Source organism: Protomyctophum parallelum, assembly GCF_964188405.1.
Source record: "Protomyctophum parallelum genome assembly, chromosome: 4".
NCBI classification, from domain to species: Eukaryota; Metazoa; Chordata; class Actinopteri; order Myctophiformes; family Myctophidae; genus Protomyctophum; species Protomyctophum parallelum.
Window position 1 is genome coordinate 3,361,887 of NC_139700.1, and position 23,356 is coordinate 3,385,242.

Consider the following 23,356-nt stretch of genomic DNA (forward strand, 5'->3'; position numbering starts at 1 on the left):
TTGTTGCACACTAGTAGGCCATAAATGGCCAACTAGTGCGCAAGCAGAGCGCGCAAGTACTTTCGACCGCTGTAAACTGTCAAATCTCAGTATTTCTGTGAAGGAACGTTTGAAATGTATAATTATTAGATGTAACTATTTGCTACCTACCTACTTTATGCATATAAACACCTAGTATTATTAAGTATGGTTCAAGTTTCTATCTATATAAGAAATACACTTTTATCGATGTAGATATATTCTGGATCCCTTTTTAGTTTTTTAAAGAAAAATAAATCATTGATATGTGATGAAAAAAAAGGTATATAAACTGAATTAAAATATACGTATACATATACTATATAGAGTATGTAGTTGTAAGTTGATTAGCGGTATACGGTGGTTACTTTGCGCCAAAAACCGTGCCAGCCTTTCGCCACTTGATGCGTATGCAAATAAAACAGCAGATTTGTGCCTGGTTTGCTGGGACCAGATTACATAAATGACCATATTTCTTACGTCATCATTGAGAGCTAGTCATACATATACACACCACGTACTCTGGTCCCAGCAGATCAGGCACAATTTGCTATTTTATTTTAATGATTATGTATATAGTATACGTATGACTAGCTCTAAATGATGACGTAAGACATATGGTCATTTATGTAATCTGGTCCCAGCAAACCAGGCACAGATTTACTGTTTTTTTTGCATACACATCAAATGGCGGGTTGGCTGTCACGGTGAACGAAGACCGGGCGAAATTATTACTTGTGCGCTCTGCTTGCGCAAGTAACTAGAACTGCACTCTGTCGAGTGCATACTTGCTTGTTGCACACTAGTAAGCAAGCAGAGCGAGCAAGTACTTTCGACCACTTCAAACTGTCAAATCTCAGTAATTACTACTTGTGCCTGATACGGCAGTGGTGCCAGAATGAAACAATGGTAATTGTCTTTATACACTTCAGAAACATAATGTTGTAATGAATACGTAAGTGACGACTTTGGATGGTGACGTATATGTCAATCAGTGCCTCCCAAGATTAAAACATATCGCCATTACGTCACCATCGAAAACCAATTACACTCTGGCATTGGGTCCTTTAATCCACATATTTCTTACGTCATCATTGATTGTAATTTGTAATTTGTAATTAGCGGTATACTGTGGTTACTTTGCGCCGTACGCAGTCCCAGCCAACCCGCCACTTTTGATGCGTATGCACCGTCCCAGCAAACTGTGCCTGATACGGCAGTGGTGCCAGATTACATACATGTATACACAGGAGCATTACCTTTAATCCTCCCAACACTAAAACATATCGTCATTACGTCACCATCGAAAACCAATTACACTCTGGCTTTGGGTCCTTTAATCCACATATTTCTTACGTCATCATTGAGAGCTAGTTATACATATATACACACCATGTAATCTGGTCCCAGCAAACCAGGCACAATTTGCTGGGACGGTGCATATACGCATCAAAAGTGGCGGGTTGGCTGGGACGGTGCATATACGAGCCGGGCGAAACTATTACTTGCGCGCTCTGCTTGCGCAAGTAAATACTGTTGTTACCGCGGTGTGTGTGGATTCTGAGAATCTCTGAGTCCTCTCGTCTGTCTGTGTGTCTGGAGCTAATCTCGCAAACACACAATTGCAGGAGGAGGCATGAAGAGGCAGGCCATGTAATTGGCAGTGCTTTGTGTACGTGCGTGTGCGTGTGCGTGTGTGTGTGTGTGTGTGTGAGAAAGTAAGAGAGAGAGAGAGAGAGAGAAACAATAATTCGACGTCACTTGTCCCCATCCATTATGCTGCATCTGAGAGAATCGAAGTCCTTTTGGCCCGTCCGTCAACCTGTATTAAGAGCGACTCTCTGCTGTATAACCCATTCTGACCGGGAACCCATTTTGGTGTCAGCATCACGTCGTGCTTTAGCTATTGAAAAATAGCAGATCTACAAGCTCATATCGCGCCACCGAGTGGCGCGATACGAGCTTGTAGGTCTGCTATTTTTTGAAAAATCGAAGAACGACTTGACATTTTTAGAATCTGATCTCAGGTCAGAATGGGTTCATCAGACCAGTGTGTGTCCAGTGGAAACCTCGTATGAATCTGATCTCAGGTCAGAATGGGATAAGCTCCAAGGAGAGAACGCTGGCACGGGAAGACAGCGGGGAGACTTTCTGTGAGAAGGGGAAGAGAAGAGACAAAGGGATGCATGGATAAAGGAGGGGGGAGAGGGAAGAGAAACAAGGAGAGGACAAAGCCAAAGGGAAGAAAGAAAGAGATGCAAGAAAAACATGCACTAGGGAGACTTCCCGGGAGCAGCTAGGGAAGGAATAAGTGCAGAGATTGAGGGAGCGACGAGATGAAGACAGATATATATATATAATGGTCAGAGAGAAACTTGGAACAATGGTCAGAAATCTATAATAAGCCTGCAGGGTGTTTTCTATCTCTCGTGATGTCCTATCCCGTAGATCTACTATACAAATGATTCCCGAGCGCAGCATGGCTGCGGCTCACCGCTCCAAGAGATGGGTCAAATGGGGAGAACACATTGTGCATATAGCCTATAGGCCCTATAGGCTGTAATAATACAACAATGTATGTGACAAATAGTAGGACTTTATAAGGTTTTACCTTGAAGAAGCTGCACCTTGGTGTAACTGATATAGCTGCTGAAAAGCACCCACCATGTTGTTTTGTTTGCTTGTTTCCAATGGTGTAAAGCAGGGGTGTCCAAACTTTTTTCAAAGGGGGCCATGTTAGAAAATATTAAGGGGCCAACCTACCAAATATAACCAGACGTGCAAGGTAAATTTTTTTAATTAAAATAGTCTTTCTTTGACCCCTTCAGAATGAGACAACAAGGAATCCTAACAAATTATACTCTGGGAAATGCCCATGGGTGAATAAAAAAATCACACACGTGTGAACTGAGTGGTGAAACTCCCCCCCCCCCCCCCTCTCTCTGTAATTAGCAGGCAACAGTGCAACACTCTCTCTCTCTGTTTCTGGCACAACAGCGCCACTTTTGCCCCTACTGGTACTCTAAACATCGGGACATAGTCCCATAGGGACGTTGCAGTTCCTTGGAGTGGTTGCAACACTCAAAAACTTCAATGTAAAAAATACATACTGTTGGGGAGAACCATTCATAATACAATTCAGGTATGAAGTCACGGACCGCATAACATTCTTTCCGGACCACATTTGGCCTGTGGGCCGCACTTTGGACACCCCTGGTGTAAAGTAACTAAGTACATTTAGGCTTCTTAAAATACTTTCAGCGCCATTGCCGAAGCCCTTCGGCAATTGAAGCCTAATTTTGATACCGACGCTTCACGCCATTGCCGAAGCCCTTCGGCAATTGCGCTTTTATAGTGCATTCGATCGAGCGACCCATAATGCTATACTCACGTTAGCCGGTTAGCTAGCTGTGTTGTTAGCACAGCACTGGATCGTTCATCTTAGATCGTCGTAGCAATAATAATCCATTATATCCGTTTCTTTCAATCACCTGTATTCTCCTATTCCTTGTCCCAGATGGCATTTTGGTCAAAACAGTGTTTCTTTGACGGAACAGAGCCGGCGATGTGGAGCTCTCCAGTGCTCCGGCATAGATCGATCATGTAAACAAAGGTTGTCTCGGCTCCGTCTATAGCTGGCTGGGATAATCCACTTCCGGTCGACTGAAAATGTGGCTTTTCAAAAAAAGAGCTCGACTGGAAAAGATGCTGGCGTGAATTAGGTCCTAATTCTTCAATAAATGATAGCACTAAATGTGTTACGTTGTACTAAATTCCAATACTGTAATTTCCTGCTTTTCCTTTTACTCCACATCTCAGAAGCAGATATTGTCTATAATTGTACTCCACTACATTTTTTGGAACACTTTAGTTAAGTTACTTTACATTTTGATTATGACAAGTTTCAACACAAACCACTTTCACCCTATATTTCAGCCATTTGAAAATAGCTGATCTACAACCTCACAATGCGTCGCGATGCGACACATTGTGAGCTTCTATTTTCTGCGATTTTCTTTTTTTATGTAGGCTATACTATACATTTGAAAACTTGTGAAATGGGACATTCTGCATATACAAAATGAGTATTATTTCTACTTTTGGTACTTAAAAAAAAAAAAAAACTCAAATACATTTTAAATACCACACTTTTATTTGCAACAGAGTATTTCTATTGCAGTATTGATACTTTTACTTAAGTAAAACATGTGTTTATGTTTTTCCACTGCATGGTTCTTTCTTTCTTTCTTTCTTTCTTTCTTTCTTTCTTTCTTTCTTTCTTTCTTTCTTTCCCACCTGCTCACAATATAATGGACAGGTGTCTTTCCTTGGAGATGTATTTTTATCTCCCTCCTAGTAAGCATATATATACTTCACCTTTCCACCTCCCTCCTATAAGCATATATATATACACCTTTCCACCTCCCTCCTATAAGCATATATATATACACCTTTCCACCTCCCTCCTATAAGCATATATATACTGCACCTTTCCACCTCCCTCCTATAAGCATATATATACACCTTTCCACCTCCCTCCTAGTAAGCATATATATACACCTTTCCACCTCCCTCCTAGTAAGCATATATATACACCTTTCCACCTCCCTCCTATAAGCATATATATACACCTTTCCACCTCCCTCCTATAAGCATATATATACACCTTTCCACCTCCCTCCTATAAGCATATATATATACACCTTTCCACCTCCCTCCTATAAGCATATATATACTGCACCTTTCCACCTCCCTCCTATAAGCATATATATATACACCTTTCCACCTCCCTCCTAGTAAGCATATATATACACCTTTCCACCTCCCTCCTAGTAAGCATATATATACACCTTTCCACCTCCCTCCTATAAGCATATATATACACCTTTCCACCTCCCTCCTAGTAAGCATATATATACACCTTTCCACCTCCCTCCTAGTAAGCATATATATACACCTTTCCACCTCCCTCCTATAAGCATATATATACACCTTTCCACCTCCCTCCTATAAGCATATATATACACCTTTCCACCTCCCTCCTATAAGCATATATATATACACCTTTCCACCTCCCTCCTATAAGCATATATATACACCTTTCCACCTCCCTCCTATAAGCATATATATACACCTTTCCACCTCCCTCCTAGAAGCATATATATATACACCTTTCCACCTCCCTCCTATAAGCATATATATACTGCACCTTTCCACCTCCCGCCTATAAGCATATATATATACACCTTTCCACCTCCCTCCTATAAGCATATATATACTGCACCTTTCCACCTCCCTCCTATAAGCATATATATATACACCTTTCCACCAGCTCCACACAGAGGTGAGGAACTTTCTTCACATCACTACATTCGTCTTTATTTTTAACACCATCTCCTGCTATAACAAATGCTCTTCTCACATAAAGCCAAAGATGTACCTCAAGCATGAGTATAGCTATAATATTATGCACCGAAAAAGTTCAATTATGCATAACATAATCAAATTAGGTAGGCTTATAGTGGTTAATGTATGATTTGTAATAATCAAAATCTACAAGTATACAACTATAGTGACTACAGTTTTCAAATAAATGTAGTGCAGTAAAAGTACATTATTTGGATTTGAGAAGAGTAAAAGTATTGCACATTAGAATTATTAAAGTAAATATACAAATACCTTAACATTGTACTACAGTACTTCTCAAGTAAATGTACTGCATTACTCTCCGCCATTGCCCTTCGGGCTATGGGATATAATAGAGACTCCCGTATAGTCTAATCGGGTGATGGGCACCGGTTACCGGAGGGGAGGGAGGCGTCACTGGAAGGAAGAGGGGGAAAAAGAGAGATAGGAGGGGGCGGGAATATCACTTGCGCGCGTCCGCTCATCCCGAGCCTTTGTGTTCGAAACTCCAATATCTCACATATCAATAATTCAACGCGCGAGAGCAGACGGAGCCCCGTGCCGCGCTATGCGTTCCACTGCGCTGCGACGACTCGACAAGGGCCCCGACGCATCGCTGCTCGCCGCCGCCGCCGCCGCCGCCGCTTCTTCTTGAGAGAGGAAAAGAAAAGGCGTTGACTTTGAGACTCGCGATCAAGGACAAAGAAGTTCAGACCTGGAAAAACCAATGACTAAAGGTTATAAGGACTGTTTCCCTCCTCCACCCACCACCACCTCCACCACCTCAGAAACAGCGCAGAACGGAACGGGGGACTGTTGCTACGCTACGCTCCGTTTCTCTTCAGAAGACTCCGCGGGTGTGATTTAATAAGTAGCCTAATCTACCAGAAAAAGGAGTCAGCGCATAGGCATAGGAGAAAGAATAAAACGACCTGAGTTGTAATCTCAACGCAGGTATAAGCTTTTATCTGCTCCCCCCCCCTGAAGGCGACTATACACATCTGTGTAATTCTTCGTAGAAACTTGGAAACTCTTCCTATATACCTTTTCCACGGGATTAGACCCACGGTGAGAAAGTCACCCCCCCCAGAGTGCTCGACATCATGTTGACGTTTTGTCTGCTGGGTGCCATGTGGCTCGCGGCGAGCCCGAGCCGCGCTCAGAACGAGACGGAGCCGATCGTGCTCGAGGGCAAGTGCCTGGTGGTGTGCGACTCCAACCCCGCCGCGGACCCCACCGGCACCGCGCTCGGCATCTCGGTGCGCTCGGGCAGCGCCAAGGTGGCGTTCTCCGCCGTCAGGAACACCAACCACGAGCCCTCCGAGATGAGCAACAGGACTATGGTCATCTACTTCGACCAGGTATAGACACACTAGGCACTTTATGTATCCGTATTCTAGTCATTAAGACACATGCTATGTGGCTGTGCTTTATACGCACTGGATTAAGAGCGTCTGCTAAATTCCTAAATTGTAAATTGTTGTTGTACGACCGTGTTATATTGCTTCTCAAAAACAACTGACCATGCACGACGCCTTCATTGTTTTAGCTTATAGATTTTAGATTTTTTTATCCCCACCCTTCCAGTAGGCTAGAACTGTATGTTTTCAACCTATTAAAGACATGCGTTTCAATACATTTGCATATAAGAAATTACGATGTATACGGTATTTTGTCAATAGGCAAGGTGGCATTTGTGCAGATATAAGTTTCACACAGGCTGTGAAAAAATAAACGGCGTATAAAAGTCAAAGAGTTCAGAAGAAAACACTTGGTAGTAGGCCTATACAATTAAAGCGTGAAGAGCATATAAGGACGGAAATGTGCCTATAGGCATATTGGATAAGCCCGACTCTAAAAGTTTACCAAAAATAGAAGGGCGTCGAAAACGCACGCCTGTAAAAGTGCGCACGAACGTCTCCCGCGTGGCCCGCTGTTATAATGTCTCGTGAGGAAGAAAGCAGAATCGCTTGCCTGTTCCAAAACGGCGAAAATTGAATTGGAATGAATTTTATTTGCTCTCATTCTGGGAGCAGCGTTTATAGAGAATGCAAAGTGGAAAACTTTTCAACTGGCAATATAGTGGATATTGGAACTGACATCTCGCCAAATAATTTAACAACGATAGGTTGTGGGCGAGGTCCTAGTCGGGTGTCTTAAATGTTAATTTCCTTCAAATGGCCATTCAATTATACATTAGTTCTCATCCACCCTGCCTTGCACTCATAAAAACAGACATTTGGGTGCAGAAGGCATAATTGGAAATTTCGTTTGAAAGGTGTGGGACATTAGTTCTACAGGCTCCTTTTGTCGTTGTTATACATTTACAAGCTCTTTGATTTGATTTGATTCTGGGATGGCCATAATTTTATACACCTTGTTATTTCTTAATGAATTTTGAATTCAAGCCGCAAGGCCAAATATTGTACTGTATAATGAAGATTGATTCGATATCTCACCCTCCTTCCATCCTCCCTCTTTCTCTATCCACACACTCCTCTCGTGTGTAAATATTTCACGCTGTCTCTGCAGATCCTAGTAAATGTTGGGAAGAATTTTGACGAAGAGCGAAGTAATTTCATTTCACCGCGCAAAGGGATTTACAGTTTTAACTTCCACGTGGTCAAGGTCTACAACCGCCAAACCATACAGGTCAGTGTCAGTTTGTGTGTGTGTGTGTGTGTGTGTGTGTGTGTGTGTGTGTGTGTGTGTGTGTGTGTGTGTGTGTGTGTGTGTGCGCGCGCGCGCGCGTGCGGTGGTTTTGTGCACACCAGATACACAGATGCTTTTTCTTCACTTCATAAAACTTGAATGTGGGGGGGGAGAGAGAGAGAGAGAGAGAGAGAGAGATTTGCCCTGGAGTTAGTTTGTAGACGTTTGTTTGTGATGCCTTTCTCCCGGCGGGAGGCGTTTATACAGATGAAAGCCAGGCGCTCGCCCGTCGCTCAGTCATAATTAATCGATAGGCGTGGAGCCTATAAGCGGAGTGCAGCCAGTGGACCAGCTGCTGCTGTGCAGTAGGCATGCAGCGTTTAGCCAGATGCTCGAGTCAGACCCATGGACAGCTCTAGACTGTGCCATCAGCACCATGGACAGCTCTAGACTGTGCCATCAGCACCATGGACAGCTCTATACTGTGCCATCAGCACCATGGACAGCTCTAGACTGTGCCATCAGCACCATGGACAGCTCCGTGCAAGTGAGATGATATTTCAGTGGTTCCCAAACTTTTCAGTTTGCCCGCGGGACCCAAACTAGTGAAAATAACAATGTTCACGCTTGATTGTTATTGTTTTTATTCATGGAAAAAAATATATATTAATTTTGAATGCATACCATTTAAAAATATATAATATTTCATTTATTGTAATTTTATGTTTACTCGAGTAATTTTTACTTGGGTCTGTGACCCACAAATGGTTCCCGACCCACTGTTTATTGGGAAATCCCGCCGCATGTTTTTGGAAATGTATTTTAAATCAAGTATATATGTATATAAATTATATTTTTATTTTTTTGCCACTATTTGGGCCTATAGCCTATTTCTTTGCGGCAAACAACTGGTCCTGGCTGCCAGCACAGTGTCATAGGCTATACTGTATACTCATTCCTTAAATGATGTCAGCGAACATGAATGAATTACAATCTCCACAAAACTGTTAATTATAGGCCTGCATATGAACGCACACGGCCAACAACGTTCGGTGCATTCAGTGCATTGCCCACATTTGGCTAATTAAATGTTTGTTGTGTGTAATTCTGCTTTTGGTTCCCTGGGTGCACGGCACATTATGCTACTTATGCTTTATTACCGGGATATTGAGTTAACCCATTTTGTGCGGGAACCCCTTTTGGTGTTTTAAACATTACGTCGTAATTTAGCTATTGAAAAATTACAGATCCACAAGCTCGTAGCGCGCCACCGAGTGGCGCGCTACGAGCTTGTAGATCTGCTATTTTTGAAAAATCGTGAAAATATTTATTTCAAGAAAACTGGAGGATTTAGAAGATTTCTTTAAAAAAATTCGACGTCAGGCCTGAATGGGTTAATTAGCATGACAACAACAGCACGCCACGATGACGGTTGAAGGCAGGCGGTGTGTGCGGGGGGTGAAAAGCCCTCTTGTCAAGTGTGCCCGTGTATGCCTAATCACCTTCATGTTACCGAGAGAACACACACCCACCGCCGGTTGTAGCACTTGACTCATGCCACGGAGCTAATTAGGGTTGTAATACACAGGCTATACAACAGGGCATGCATGCAGAATGTCCCATGCGTGCCACTTTGTTGTTTTTGTGGACATTTATTATGATTTAGAGAAGTGTGAAAACGCAGTATATATATATATATATATATATATATATATATGGTAATATATATATAACACACACACACACACACTTTGGTTAGAGACATTGCACCACACACAGGTTGTGCAAATTGTGTTGCTTGGTTTGCAAACGATTCACTTGCTGGATATGACTCACATTTTGCCATGTACCCCAATTATTTTATTTTCTTATTATTTATTTCGACGCCAGTTAAATCCCGCTAGAAATCACTTTGTGAAAAGGAAAAAAAAACAGGTGTGACTCATCAAGGTGGCCAGATTATGTGTGTGTGTGTGCGTGCGTGGGTGTGTGCGTGCGTGCATGCGCGCGCGCGCGTGTGTGTGTACTACAATGGTTCGGAAGCCTGGACACCATACAGACGGCACATACGATCCCTGGAGGCCTTTCACATCCGCTGTCTGCGATGGATCCTGGGTATATCACACAGGAGCACCACATGCCCTATGAAGAGATCTACACACACATACCAACTCTCCCAGCGTATAGAGGTGATTCTGTGGCACGCAGACCGCTCCGCTGGTTATAGGTCATGTGGTCCGTATATGCCAACGACAGGTCCTCTACGGCCAACTCCAATCCGGCCAGAGGTCTACAGGAGCACAACGAAAGCGCCATTAAGGACCACATGACGGTGCTGCTCAAGGACTGCAACATCCCGTCCTTTCCAACCTGGAAAGGACGGCAGCAGATCGAGACGCCTGGCGCTCTTTCTGCCTCCACGGGTGTTCCCCACCTGGAGGAGGAGACATCCCTGAGGCGCGCAGAGAAGCACGGGCAGCGGCATGAGCCTGCTTGCAAGACCTGTCCAGCCAGGTTCAACACACAGCTGCCCCACGTGTGGACCAGATTGCGGATCAGGAATTGATCTAAACAACCACATGAGGGCGCATGAGCGCAACAAGCGCTGAAACCCCCCACCCCCCACCCCCTACCCCCAGGAGATATGAAGTCATCATCGACAACGATGGACTGCCATAAGGGTGTGTGCGCACGAGAGAGTGTGTGTGTGTGTGTGTGTGTGTGTGTGTGCGTGTGCATGTGTACATGCCTATTTGTGCATAATAATACTGTACGTGTGTGGTGTATAGCAAAAACCACAGTGAGTGTTAATCAACTCTTGTGGGCCATTTTTCACACTCTGAGAGTTGAATCAACAGACTGTTGATTGTTTACCCCACACTTCTGTGTCCCGCCAGCCAGCCAGTACATCTGCTGTGTTGAAAACTCCCACTGCTTGATTGCCTTATAGGAAGATAACATGGTGCACGGAGGGGAGAGAGAGACAGCAGGAGAGAGAGAGAGAGAGAGAGAGAGAGATACTTAGTAAACTTGTACCCTTAGTTTAAGACTCGTTATTTTCATAACTACGAGAGTCTTAGTGCTCTTCCCCCTGTGGTCACTCACTGCAGGGACTCCAGCGAAGCCCACAAGGCTCCGAACATGTGCAAATGCAAAATATGAGGTGCTTATACCCTCTTGCACTAAAAGGAGGCTGGCGTTGTACTCGTATAGCCTCGTACAATGTATAAATCCGTATAGTTCTCAATAAAGACGTGTTTTAATCCCGTCCGTGGCCGAACGTCCTGGTTTACATTGAGCTTAATCCCGGCTATTAAATTGTCAAAATCGATTAAAATCCATCTACGAGAGTCTTAATCTATAAGGCTAGTAAACTAGTTGACTGGCTTGGGGTCTGTACTTTTCCCACCCTCTACACCAATCTCATCACCACAAATATGATGATCTATAAACTGACATGCATTGGGGCGTTGCAGCACTACACGTTGTGAGAGCTTGTGCTATTTTCAATGTGTTGCAATGATTACACTTTTGTAGTCATTGCAGCCTGCAGATGGCTATATGGACATTCAACTTGTGATATCCATTCTTCAAGCTATGAGATGTGGGTGGTGTGATGTTTTGATGCCTGTTTCACACACTGAAAATTTGCGCCAACTTGTTATTATTCTTTTTTTTTTCTCAAATTAGGAAAATACCTTCCTACAAAGCAAATATATTCACTTAGTTTAAATAAAAAATGTCCTTTCAGCAAATGCATATTTTGTATAATAATCAAATCACAATTAATAGTAATATGTTTGCAGTAACCTACCGGTAAATACAATATACTTGAAATTACGAAGAGAAACTGCCTCCCCCTGGCCAGCCGGGACGCCTGATGGAGGGGAAAGGAACTGGTTGGAATAACATGTTCCTTCCACGCGCTATACGTCCAACCAGGGAAACTCCCCCCTGTCAGGTGTAAAGGAGCAACTTGGACACTCAGGCATGAAGGAAGCATGAGTTAAGTCCGTTGCTCTCCCTAGGTTGGCGGAGGGTGTGTATAGCCCAGGATCACATCACAGGATGATTGACACAGGGGTGAAAAATGGGTTACAAAATCGTGGGACAAAAAAATATAAATTAAAATAAAATAAAAAAGAAATTACGAAGAGACACATATTTATATTCTCAACATGTATTATGTATGTATTATTAAGTGTATTATTAAGTGCATTCCTTAACCCATTCTGAACGGGCACCCATTTTGGTGTTGGCATCATGTTATGCTTTAGCTATTGAAAATTAGCAGATCTACAAGCTCATAGCGCGCCACCGAGTGGCGCGCTACGAGCTTGTAGGTCTGCTATTTTTGAAAAATCGAAGAACGACTGACATTTTTTTAATCTGATCTCAAGTCAGAATGGGTTAATAATGAAACTGTCAGGATGTAAAAGACATTTTTTTAATCTGATCTCAGGTCAGAATGGGTTAAACAAAGTTCCCTGTGCACAATATACATTCACTTGCACACAAAGGCAGAAAGAGAGGCATGCAGAGGCAGAGAGAGATACAGATACAGGTAGACAAATCTTTAGTGCTTTGGTAAAATCTTAGGCCTCAACATGGCAACAGTCTAAACAGTCTGTTTTCTAAAGATAGAGATAGATCTTTATTGTCGTTGCAACAAGCACAACGAAATTAAAAGTGCCAAAGTCAAAGCCAAAAATGCGGCAAAGTCAAAGACTATAACTATTTAGCAAAACCGGGGACGTCTGTAACAGTCCCGCAACAGTGACTCTGACATGACTCTGAAGAAGACCGCAAGGTCGAAACGTTAGTCTTTTGTATACTCAGCACCTAAATAAACGGCTCTAAATGTCCGTGCTGCTCCAGTCTCTTCTCCTTATGCAAGTCCCGCAACAGTGTTTGTATTCAATAGATTACAGTATCTGTAGTGACATCAAAACAAATTAATCTCAAGGAAAACATCACGTAAGTAATCAGGTGTGTGCTGGAGCTGGAGTGGGCCCATAATGAGGCTAACAGGATATATCTTTTCAAATTCACCAATTGCCTGCCAATATAACATGTCTGGCAGATCATCACATTTTTGCCATTTGCTAGCTGCCAATGGAGTGTTATACCTCTTCCTAAAAATAGCAGAGCCTTAAGGCTAGATTAACCAAGTCTCTCACAGTAAAGTCAGTAATCCAACCAGCCAGACGTTGAATCACTCAGGAACATTCCTTGTGTTTTCTGGACTAAAGGATCCATACATATTTGTCTTATATTGGCACCCTTGAAACAAGCATGTAAACAGTTTCATGTTTTTTGCAGATGCTGTCAAATGAATGTGATGCAAATACTTTGCAAGAAAAAAATAAACGTTATCACGACATCCCTCCCTACTGTATATCGTATCATGATATTAGACTGGATATTGTTCTGTAATTTGAGATATTGTACTATTGTGATTAGTGTTCTATAGAAATATTTTACTATATCCAGTAAAAATAATTTGATCAGGACATCCCTAAACATACGTACCTATAGTCATGCCTTTTATAGAATTATAATATATAACACTGTCTAAGCACTATAATTCAAGCAAAAGTGCTAGCATATATACATGTGACCCCTATATATTTAAAAACATGTCTTTTCAATAAAATAAATTAAAAGTTAAAAATGTACCTGCAACCTTAACCCATTCTGACCGGGCACCCATTTTGGTGTTGGCATCATGTTATGCTTTAGCTATTGAAAAATAGCAGATCTACAAGCTCATATCGCGCCACCGAGTGGCACGATACGAGCTTGTAGGTCTGCTATTTTTGAAAAATCAAAGAGCGACTGACATTTCTAGAATCTGATCTCAGGTCAGAATGGGTTAATCAGACCAGTGTGTGTCTGGTGGAAACCTCGTATGAATCTGATCTCAGGTCAGAATATAATCGTCTATCTACCATGTGGATGTTACTACATTATGGGAGCGTTCGGAAATGGCGCACTGAGCGCAGTGTGCAATGCAAACTAATAGGCCAGTGCACTCCCGGTGCGGTATTTCCGAACGCACCCTATATATGTAATATACACAACCTTTAATGATAAATAAAGAATGCAATCCACACCTCCAGCGGGACATATTTCATTAGTGTCAATATTGTTCAATCAGCAATCACAATTGAGGAGAGGCGGGACTAAGTGGAAAACTGCAGTTTTTACAAATTGGCATGAGTGACACTAAATTGATCATTTTGTACTTCGTCTGCTTACAGTAACACACAACTGGACCGTAAGGAGCTGTAGGTAGAGGCTGAGTACTGTACAGTACTGTACTGTACTTCATCTGCTTACAGTAACACACAACTAGACCATAAGGAGCTGTAGGTATAGAGGCTGAGCTTCTCACACACATTGTACAACAATGCAATCTTTTGGTCTATGTGACTTTTCATGAGCACATGTACTGTAATATAATATAATAGTACTGTATTGGTGAAATCAGAACATGGCTTGAAGTTGTAATATAGCCTTTGTGGAGTGTATAGGTTGAACAGCACATTTTTTACGTCGTTATCACAACTATTACATACTGTATATCTATTGCCATAGCCGACTTATCTCCCTTTAATGCATACAGTATACAGAATGTTTATAGCTGGTCATGAATGCTTATCATTGTCCTGGACTCCAGTTTACCATCAGGTTATTCTACTGAACACACTAACACATGTAGGTAATACTCTACACGAAATACATCCTATCTATACAGCAGTGTTACCCCTGTTCACGGCCAGCTCAATCCTTATTTGATCTCCAAACAGGAAGATGGCAGCCAGCTTAAGGGAGTGTGCACGACAGAAATACACATCGTATCTCTTTTCTCATCTTCCACACGGTTCTCTGGGCTTTTGTTTGTGTGTGCTGTTGGCCAGGGAGAGAGGCAGTGCATTCTGGGTGTTGTTGCCGGACCCCCACAGACACAGTTTCTTCCAGCTGGTTGTGTGTGTTACAGTGTGTTATTGTTTCAAGGACGAGTGTGAGCAACTCTGCATGTACTTGGAGTTTCAGAAGGATAATTATTATGTAAATAGGCATGGGCGGCACAAGTGACTGCCTTCCCCGATTCGATCTTTATTCCAGACTCAAAGGAGATCCATATATATCACACAATAAGAACACAATATAATAAAATGCAATAAAAAGACTTCCATCATGTTCAGTTTGGAACATACAGACTAAAGGAGAACCTGACAGAACTATATGTATTGGGTTAGTTATCCTGACTGATGCCCTGCACATATACATCTATAACCCATTCTGACTGGGCACCCATTTCGGTGTTAGCATCATGTTATGCTTTAGCTATTTAAAAATAGCAGATCTACAAGCTCATATCGCGCCACCGAGTGGCGCGATACGAGCTTGTAGGTCTGCTATTTTTGAAAAATCGAAGAACGACTGACATTTTTTAGAATCTGATCTCAGGTCAGAATGGGTTAATCAGACCAGTGTGTGTCCCGTGGAAACCTTGTATGAATCTGATCTCAGGTCAGAATGGGATAAGGTTATGTATAGCAGCAGAGCAGTTGGGTACCCCAACACTATAACAAACGCAGTGTACATCTGTACATAAGATTGCGTAGCACAGCACAGCACAGCACAGCAGGTGGGTAACCGACACTAACAAACATCTGGCTTGCACTGGAGCTTCTTGGAGCTCTCCATAGCATCCTGCAGTCATTATTAGCCCCAGTTAGTCGTCTGGTACTGCTGCACCTGTATATAGCGACACCACAGGTGGGCAGACACTAAAGCTGGGGAAGAACGGGATCGAGTCCGGCCGCTCTACCGGTCACTGTGCCCCTGAGCCACTGCCAGAGTGTGTTGATCAGCAACGATGCCACTCATATCTACTGTATCTGGTATTTTCTTCCGCCAATCATATCTACTGTATGTGGTATTCTCCGTACTAAAGGGAGACACTGATGTGATGGGCACACTTTCAGCAAAGTGACAGATACAAAGATGATTATATTTGGTGTTCCTGTTAAAACACTTTGCTCACCCTTCTGTACGCGTAGGTGGCAATGATAGTGACGATTCAGTGTGTGTGCGTGTGTGTGTGTGTGTGTGCGCGCACACGTGTATACATGCCTACATGTGCACATGCGTGCATGTGTCTGTAGAAGCCTGTATGCTTTCGTACGATTTGCAGCACACTTTCTTCCTGTACTGTACTGTACTGTGTGTGTGTGTGTGTGTGTGTGTGTGTGTGTGTGTGTGTGTGTGTGTGTGTGTGTGTGTGTGTGTGTGTGTGTGTGCGTACGTGTGTGTGCGTGTGTGTGCGCGTGTGCGCGTGAATACATATTGCTTGCTTTGTACAGTCTGACTCACTGATAACGGTGATAAAGCTTCCCATCTGTCATCTCTACATTAGACGTACGCACGCTGAATCGTCACTTTCTTTGCCACCTACAGTACGTGTACAGAAGTGTGAGCAAAGTGTTTTAACAGGAACACCAAATATTAATGATCTGTTAATCTTTTATTAATCAGACCTGTCCCGTGACCTGCGTGTGTGACGTTGGCTGGGTGATTGGGGTTGTGTAGATAGAGATAGCAGGATTTTTGAGAGGTATTAATAATTTATGTGACTGTATTGTTAGCTGTTGGGAATGAACACAGGGGTGGCATGACACGTCTTCTCTTTAGATGTGGTTAGAGGTTAGATGTTATCACGCACGCGCACACACACACACACACACACACACACACACACACACACGCACAAACACACAAACACAAACACATGCATGTGCAAACTGTTTAATAATATTCATTGTTGTTTTCTTTATCTGTCATGTCATAAAGGACAGCGAATCAATGTACTATAGCGTCACAGTTTTTAGGCTTCAAGTATTCTGCAATTCTCTTTGGTATCATGTACGTATCTCCATGTTTGTTTTTGTATATATGCACACCCCCGTAGTTACTGTATAAGGAGCAGTCATCCTCCAGGAAGATAGATGTCTCCTGGGGATCTGCTGTCACTGGCATTCAGGATGCTCAGTATATCGTTTTTCTCTAACTGAGCTAAGAATCGCATCCAGACTCCAGAGACTTAAGTTACTGGGCTGTGTTTTTCTTTGCTGGTTTGGGATGTGATTATTGTTCTTGTTGAGTTTTTTTAGCACCGTCACTCCACCAGAAATGAGATGCAACAGTTTTGTTCTGTTGTTGGTTTCGCGCTTGGATATGCCCCCTCTGTGGTCTCGCGTAGCCAGACAACTATTTCACAATCACAACTATTTCACAATCACAATCACAATCCGAATGCTATATAGAGATAGAGTCTGGTAATCTGAGTAGAATCTGAGTAATCTGTTTGTCATTTACAATTTTCATCGTGAGCTTGTAGATCTGCTATTTTCAAAAGATTTTTATACATTAGGAGACTTTAAATGGGACATTATGTATAACTTAACTAGACCTGCCCGTCGCAGTTGGCCACCGGGAACCTGATATACCTGATATACGTTTTAACCCATTCTGACCGGGCACCCATTTTGGTGTCGGCATCGTGTTATGCTTTAGCTATTGAAAAATAGCAGATCTACAAGCTCATATCGCGCCACCGAGTGGCGCGATACGAGCTTGTAGGTCTGCTATTTTTGAAAAAAATCGAAGAACGACTGACATTTTTAGAATCTGATCTCAGGTCAGAATGGGTTCGTCAGACCAGCGTGTGTCCGGTGGAAACCTCGTATGAATCTGATCTCAGGTCAGAATGGGTTAACTGTCAGCCGGTGTCCCACATGGAGATCTGTGTATGTGCCTGTGTGTGAAGACTGCAAACTGTGTGTGACTGCATGTGAAGTATACTTGGCAATCAACTTGGCCCACTGGCAGAGCCTGATTTGTTGAGGCAGAGGCTGGAAATTGCACAGGTGAAAGGAGTTGGCCTCATTAGGCCCACTGGCGGAGCCTGGCCCAGGTGAAAGGAGTTGGCCTCATTAGGCCCACTGGCGGAGCCTGGCCCAGGTGAAAGGAGTTGGCCTCATTAGGCCCACTGGCAGAGCCTGACCAGAGCCTTTTGTGGTGATTCTGGAGAACCGTGGGTTCGACCGACAAAATACCTGGCACTGCACTCCCTGTGGGGGTGTGGAACGCATGTGTTGCATGTGAAGTCGGTGGGTCAAACTATTCTCGAGTTACGTGCATTACGACCGTACACACACACACACACACACACACACACACACACACACACACACACACACACACACACACACACGCAGACAGACAGACACGTGGCGCATTTATAGTAGGATGAGTACTTTTACTTTTCGTACTTCTAGTGCATTTTGCCTGTACATACCCTGGCTCCCGGTTGAGTACAAAGCTCTGATACTGGCCTTCAAAGCAACCAGAGGTATGGCACCCCCATATCTTAAAAGGGGGTTGCGACAGTGCCATTGCATGTGGCTATGCGTGAAGCGCATGGTTTGCCACATGTGGTGCAGATGAAGTCCACACACATAGGCGGGGGGCCCCGGCCTGCAGCACGCTGGTTTCGCTGTACGCGTTGCTGTTTTCTCCTCTCTGTGGTCTGCTCTTGGAGGTGTGGACTTCTCCTGGAGGTGTGTGTGGTCTGGAGGTGTGGTCTGGAGGTGTGGACTTCTCCTGGAGGTGTGTGTGGTCTGGAGGTGTGGTCTGGAGGTGTGGTCTTCTCCTGGAGGTGTGGTCTGGAGGTGTGGCCTGGAGGTGTGGTCTTCTCCTGGAGGTGTGGTCTTCTCCTGGAGGTGTGGTCTTCTCCTGGAGGTGTGGTCTGGACGTGTGGTCTTCTCCTGGAGGTGTGGTCTTCTCCTGGAGGTGTGGTCTTCTCCTGGAGGTGTGGTCTTCTCCTGGAGGTGTGGTCTGGAGGTGTGGTCTTCTCCTGGAGGTGTGGTCTTCTCCTGGAGGTGTGGTCTTCTCCTGGAGGTGTGGTCTGGAGGTGTGGTCTTTTCCTGGAGGTGTGGTCTGGAGGTGTGGTCTTTTCCTGGAGGTGTGGTCTGGAGGTGTGGTCTTCTCCTGGAGGTGTGGTCTGGAGGTGTGGTCTGGAGGTGTGGTCTTCTCCTGGAGGTGTGGTCTTCTCCTGGAGGTGTGGTCTTCTCCTGGAGGTGTGGTCTGGAGGTGTGGTCTTCTCCTGGAGGTGTGGTCTTCTCCTGGAGGTGTGGTCTTCTCCTGGAGGTGTGGTCTTCTCCTGGAGGTGTGGTCTGGAGGTGTGGTCTGGAGGTGTGGTCTTCTCCTGGAGGTGTGGTCTGGAGGTGTGGTCTGGAGGTGTGGTCTTCTCCTGGAGGTGTGGTCTACTCCTGGAGGTGTGGTCTGGAGGTGTGGTCTTCTCTTGGAGGTGTGGTCTGGAGGTGTGGTCTTCTCTTGGAGGTGTGGTCTTCTCCTGGAGGTGTGGTCTGGAGGTGTGGTCTTCTCCTGGAGGTGTGGTCTACTCCTGGAGGTGTGGTCTGGAGGTGTGGTCTTCTCTTGGAGGTGTGGTCTTCTCCTGGAGGTGTGGTCTGGAGGTGTGGTCTGGAGGTGTGGTCTTCTCCTGGAGGTGTGGTCTTCTCCTGGAGGTGTGGTCTGGAGGTGTGGTCTGGAGGTGTGGTCTTCTCCTGGAGGTGTGGTCTGGAGGTGTGGTCTTCTCCTGGAGGTGTGGTCTTCTCCTGGAGGTGTGGTCTTCTCCTGGAGGTGTGGTCTGGAGGTGTGGTCTTCTCCTGGAGGTGTGGTCTTCTCCTGGAGGTGTGGTCTTCTCCTGGAGGTGTGGTCTGGAGGTGTGGTCTGGAGGTGTGGTCTTCTCCTGGAGGTGTGGTCTGGAGGTGTGGTCTGGAGGTGTGGTCTTCTCCTGGAGGTGTGGTCTACTCCTGGAGGTGTGGTCTGGAGGTGTGGTCTTCTCTTGGAGGTGTGGTCTGGAGGTGTGGTCTTCTCTTGGAGGTGTGGTCTGGAGGTGTGGTCTTCTCTTGGAGGTGTGGTCTTCTCTTGGAGGTGTGGTCTTCTCCTGGAGGTGTGGTCTTCTCTTGGAGGTGTGGTCTTCTCCTGGAGGTGTGGTCTGGAGGTGTGGTCTTCTCTTGGAGGTGTGGTCTTCTCCTGGAGGTGTGGTCTGGAGGTGTGGTCTTCTCCTGGAGGTGTGGTCTGGAGGTGTGGTCTTCTCCTGGAGGTGTGGTCTGGAGGTGTGGTCTTCTCCTGGAGGTGTGGTCTTCTCCTGGAGGTGTGGTCTTCTCCTGGAGGTGTGGTCTGGAGGTGTGGTCTTCTCCTGGAGGTGTGGTCTGGAGGTGTGGTCTTCTCCTGGAGGTGTGGTCTGGAGGTGTGGTCTTCTCCTGGAGGTGTGGTCTGGAGGTGTGGTCTTCTCCTGGAGGTGTGGTCTTCTCCTGGAGGTGTGGTCTTCTCCTGGAGGTGTGCGAGATGCCCTCGTGACTGATGGTGTGGCGATCAGCAGCACCAAGATCACACCATTTTCTTGTGACGGGAGTGTTTCCTACATTGCAGTATCGATACCATTCAGGACGGGAACCCCTTTTGGTGTTTCAAGCATCATGTTATAATTTAGCTATTGAAATAATAGCAGATCTACAAGCTCATAGCTTGCGAAAATGTGCAGGACATCTTTGAATATATATATTCAATAGTTTGAGAACCACTGATATAGAAACAAGATTTTTGTAGAAAAGGTCTAAATGGGTTTAGTAAAAAAATACATTTTCCACCACTGATTGTCTGATTCAACACAGTATAGCAACCGGTGGCTGACTTGGACCTTCACACCTGAGAGCATTGTATGAATGGATATACTCGCACTGCGTCTGTTTCCCAGCATACACCTTTGCCAGGCAGTGTTGACGAACCGAGCCATCACATTGCGCCGCACCTTTACATAACCCATTCTGACCGGGCACCCATTTTGGTGTTGGCATCATGTTATGCTTTAGCTATTGAAAAATAGCAGATCTACAAGCTCATATCGCGCCACCGAGTGGCGCGATACGAGCTTGTAGGTCTGCTATTTTTGAAAAATCGAAGAGCGACTGACATTTTTAGAATCTGATCTCAGGTCAGAATGGGTTCATCAGACCCAGTGTTTGTCCGGCGGAAACCTCGTATGAATCTGATCTCAGGTCAGAATGGGATAATGTGAGCAGTCGGAGTGAAGTTATTAGCTGTACGCTGCCTGCTGTCAAATCTCCTATTATGGATACTCCCCACTATTAGAGAGAGCTGTTATTTCTTTTATTACCCACACCGACTCCCACTCCCTTTATATCTCCCCTAGAATGAATGACAGCATATGAAGTGGATCTTAGCTGGAACATCTGGTGCTGCATTATTTAATTCTTTCCCCCTCCACCCTCATCTCATCTTTTCATCCCGTTTGAAGTAACATCAAATCAGATTACATTCGGTCTCTCTCAATGCGGCTGGAGCTAAGGGAGGAAAATACAATGTAATCACACCTGTGTAAACCTAGACATTAACAGCTTGCTTCGGTGTTGTTGTCCTTTCCATTTCCTTTTATCTAATAATCATGGACAATGTAAGCACTGGTGTAGTAAAATATGCAACGAATTACAACTACACACATTAGCTCTGGCAACGGGCCCACATAATCTTTAGGGCTGCCCCTAGACTGACTGAGACAGACAAACAGACTCAACTAATGTAGTTACAACACCTGATAACCATTGTTTTTGTATCAACACAGAGAAGAAAGGATTGGCCAGTCCAACCCCCTGTCCATATGCGCCTCAAATGTTTTTCAGAGGGAGGCACAGAGAGGCAGAACTGGTTGGCAAAAACAGCTGCTAGACCTACCTATAGGGCTGGGCAGCATAACCATCCCAAGATGGAGAATATATTACATTGAATACATTCAATTTAAAGGGATTGTGACATTAAAAAAAAGGTTTTGGAAATTGTTCTTGTTTTTTTTAGGTTTTCTAATCTCAATTGCACCCAAAAAACATGAACTTTTAACATTCAGTAGATTTTCTGTGATCTGGGGTTTTCTGGCTCAAACAGGTGCTCTGATTTGCCGGCAGTAAGTGACATCACTTACTGCAAATCCCATATATGTCAATGGGATTTGCCAGCAGATGTGTTCACTGTGTTGCCTGTTTTCATTGTAGCTCAAAAGGCCCAAAAAACCCCAAAGAAAACTTCAGACCACAGAAAATCCACTGAATGTTCAAAGTTCAGGTTTTTTGGGTGTGATTGAGGTCATAAAACCTAAAAGAAAAAAGAAAAAGAAAAAGAAATGAAAATTAATGTCAAAAAACCTTTAATATATTCTTAATCTATAGATATCACAAGTATCAAGTCTAAAAATAATTACTAATAATCAGAGATATATACCCAACAATACACAGATGTAAAATACATCCTACATGTTGTTTGTACAGTAGGCCTGCATGTCTTTAAGTATCCTACAGTAGCATGGATGGACCGTGAAGCCCAACAGGGCTGCAACAGCTGGGATACTGCTCAGATAAAGGAATCGTGTCCTCTCCACATTTCAAACAGGTCCCAGTTATAAACAAGGAGTATAGGGATCAGATCAGAAGTCCCTTAACGACTTGTTGCACACCGACCTCACATTTATTAAAGTCATCTTAATCTGAGCCATCTTAACCCATTTTGGGCGGGCACCCCTTTTGGTGTTTTAAACATTATGTTATAATTTAGCTATTGAAAAATAGCAGATCTACAAGCTCATAGCGCGCTACAAGCTTGTAGGTCTGCTATTTATGAAAAATCGTGAAAATGTGCCTCAAAGTTGGAATATATTTTTTCAGAACAAAAGTTTTTAACTCAAATCTTTGCTTCTGGGGAGGGTCCCTGGAACAACATACTTTCAGATGGGGGTCTTGGAGGCCAATTACAGATCATTTTTGGGGTCCTTGACATGAAATATTGAGTGATATAGGCTTAGAAACATGAGATATTTCAGAAAACTGTCAGGATTTAGAAGACATTTTTTTCAGGCCTGAATGGGTTAATTGGAGGAGATATTGCCTATAGCCGAAAGTGAATTAGATTTGATGGTTCATACAGAGAGAGAGAGAGAGAGAGAGAGAGATGACATGCTAAACGCGTGTTTCTTCTGTCACTGCTCACAATGGGAATGCCATTTAGAAAAATGACAGAAAAAGGCCAGCAGGGGCTAGTTCTGAGAGATTGAAGCATGGAAATGAAGGGTCATGCTGGGGTGGGGAAAAAACTATAAAGAAAGTGTGCGGCTGCACTGACGCAAGTCACGAACGTCATT

General features: G+C 44.1%; 1 protein-coding gene across 1 annotated transcript in view; it reads left to right on the top strand.

The window, feature by feature from the left end:
- Window positions 1-6,527: 6,527 nt before the first annotated feature.
- cbln1 (cerebellin 1 precursor) overlaps window positions 6,528-23,356 on the top strand; it is a gene marked incomplete at both ends in the record, with an annotated part of 38,357 nt that continues 21,528 nt past the window's right edge. Inside the window, 2 exons of the mRNA XM_083762995.1 lie at window positions 6,528-6,785; window positions 7,957-8,076. Of these exons, the coding sequence (XP_083619121.1) occupies window positions 6,528-6,785; window positions 7,957-8,076 (378 nt within the window). The remainder of the gene's footprint in view (window positions 6,786-7,956; window positions 8,077-23,356) is intronic.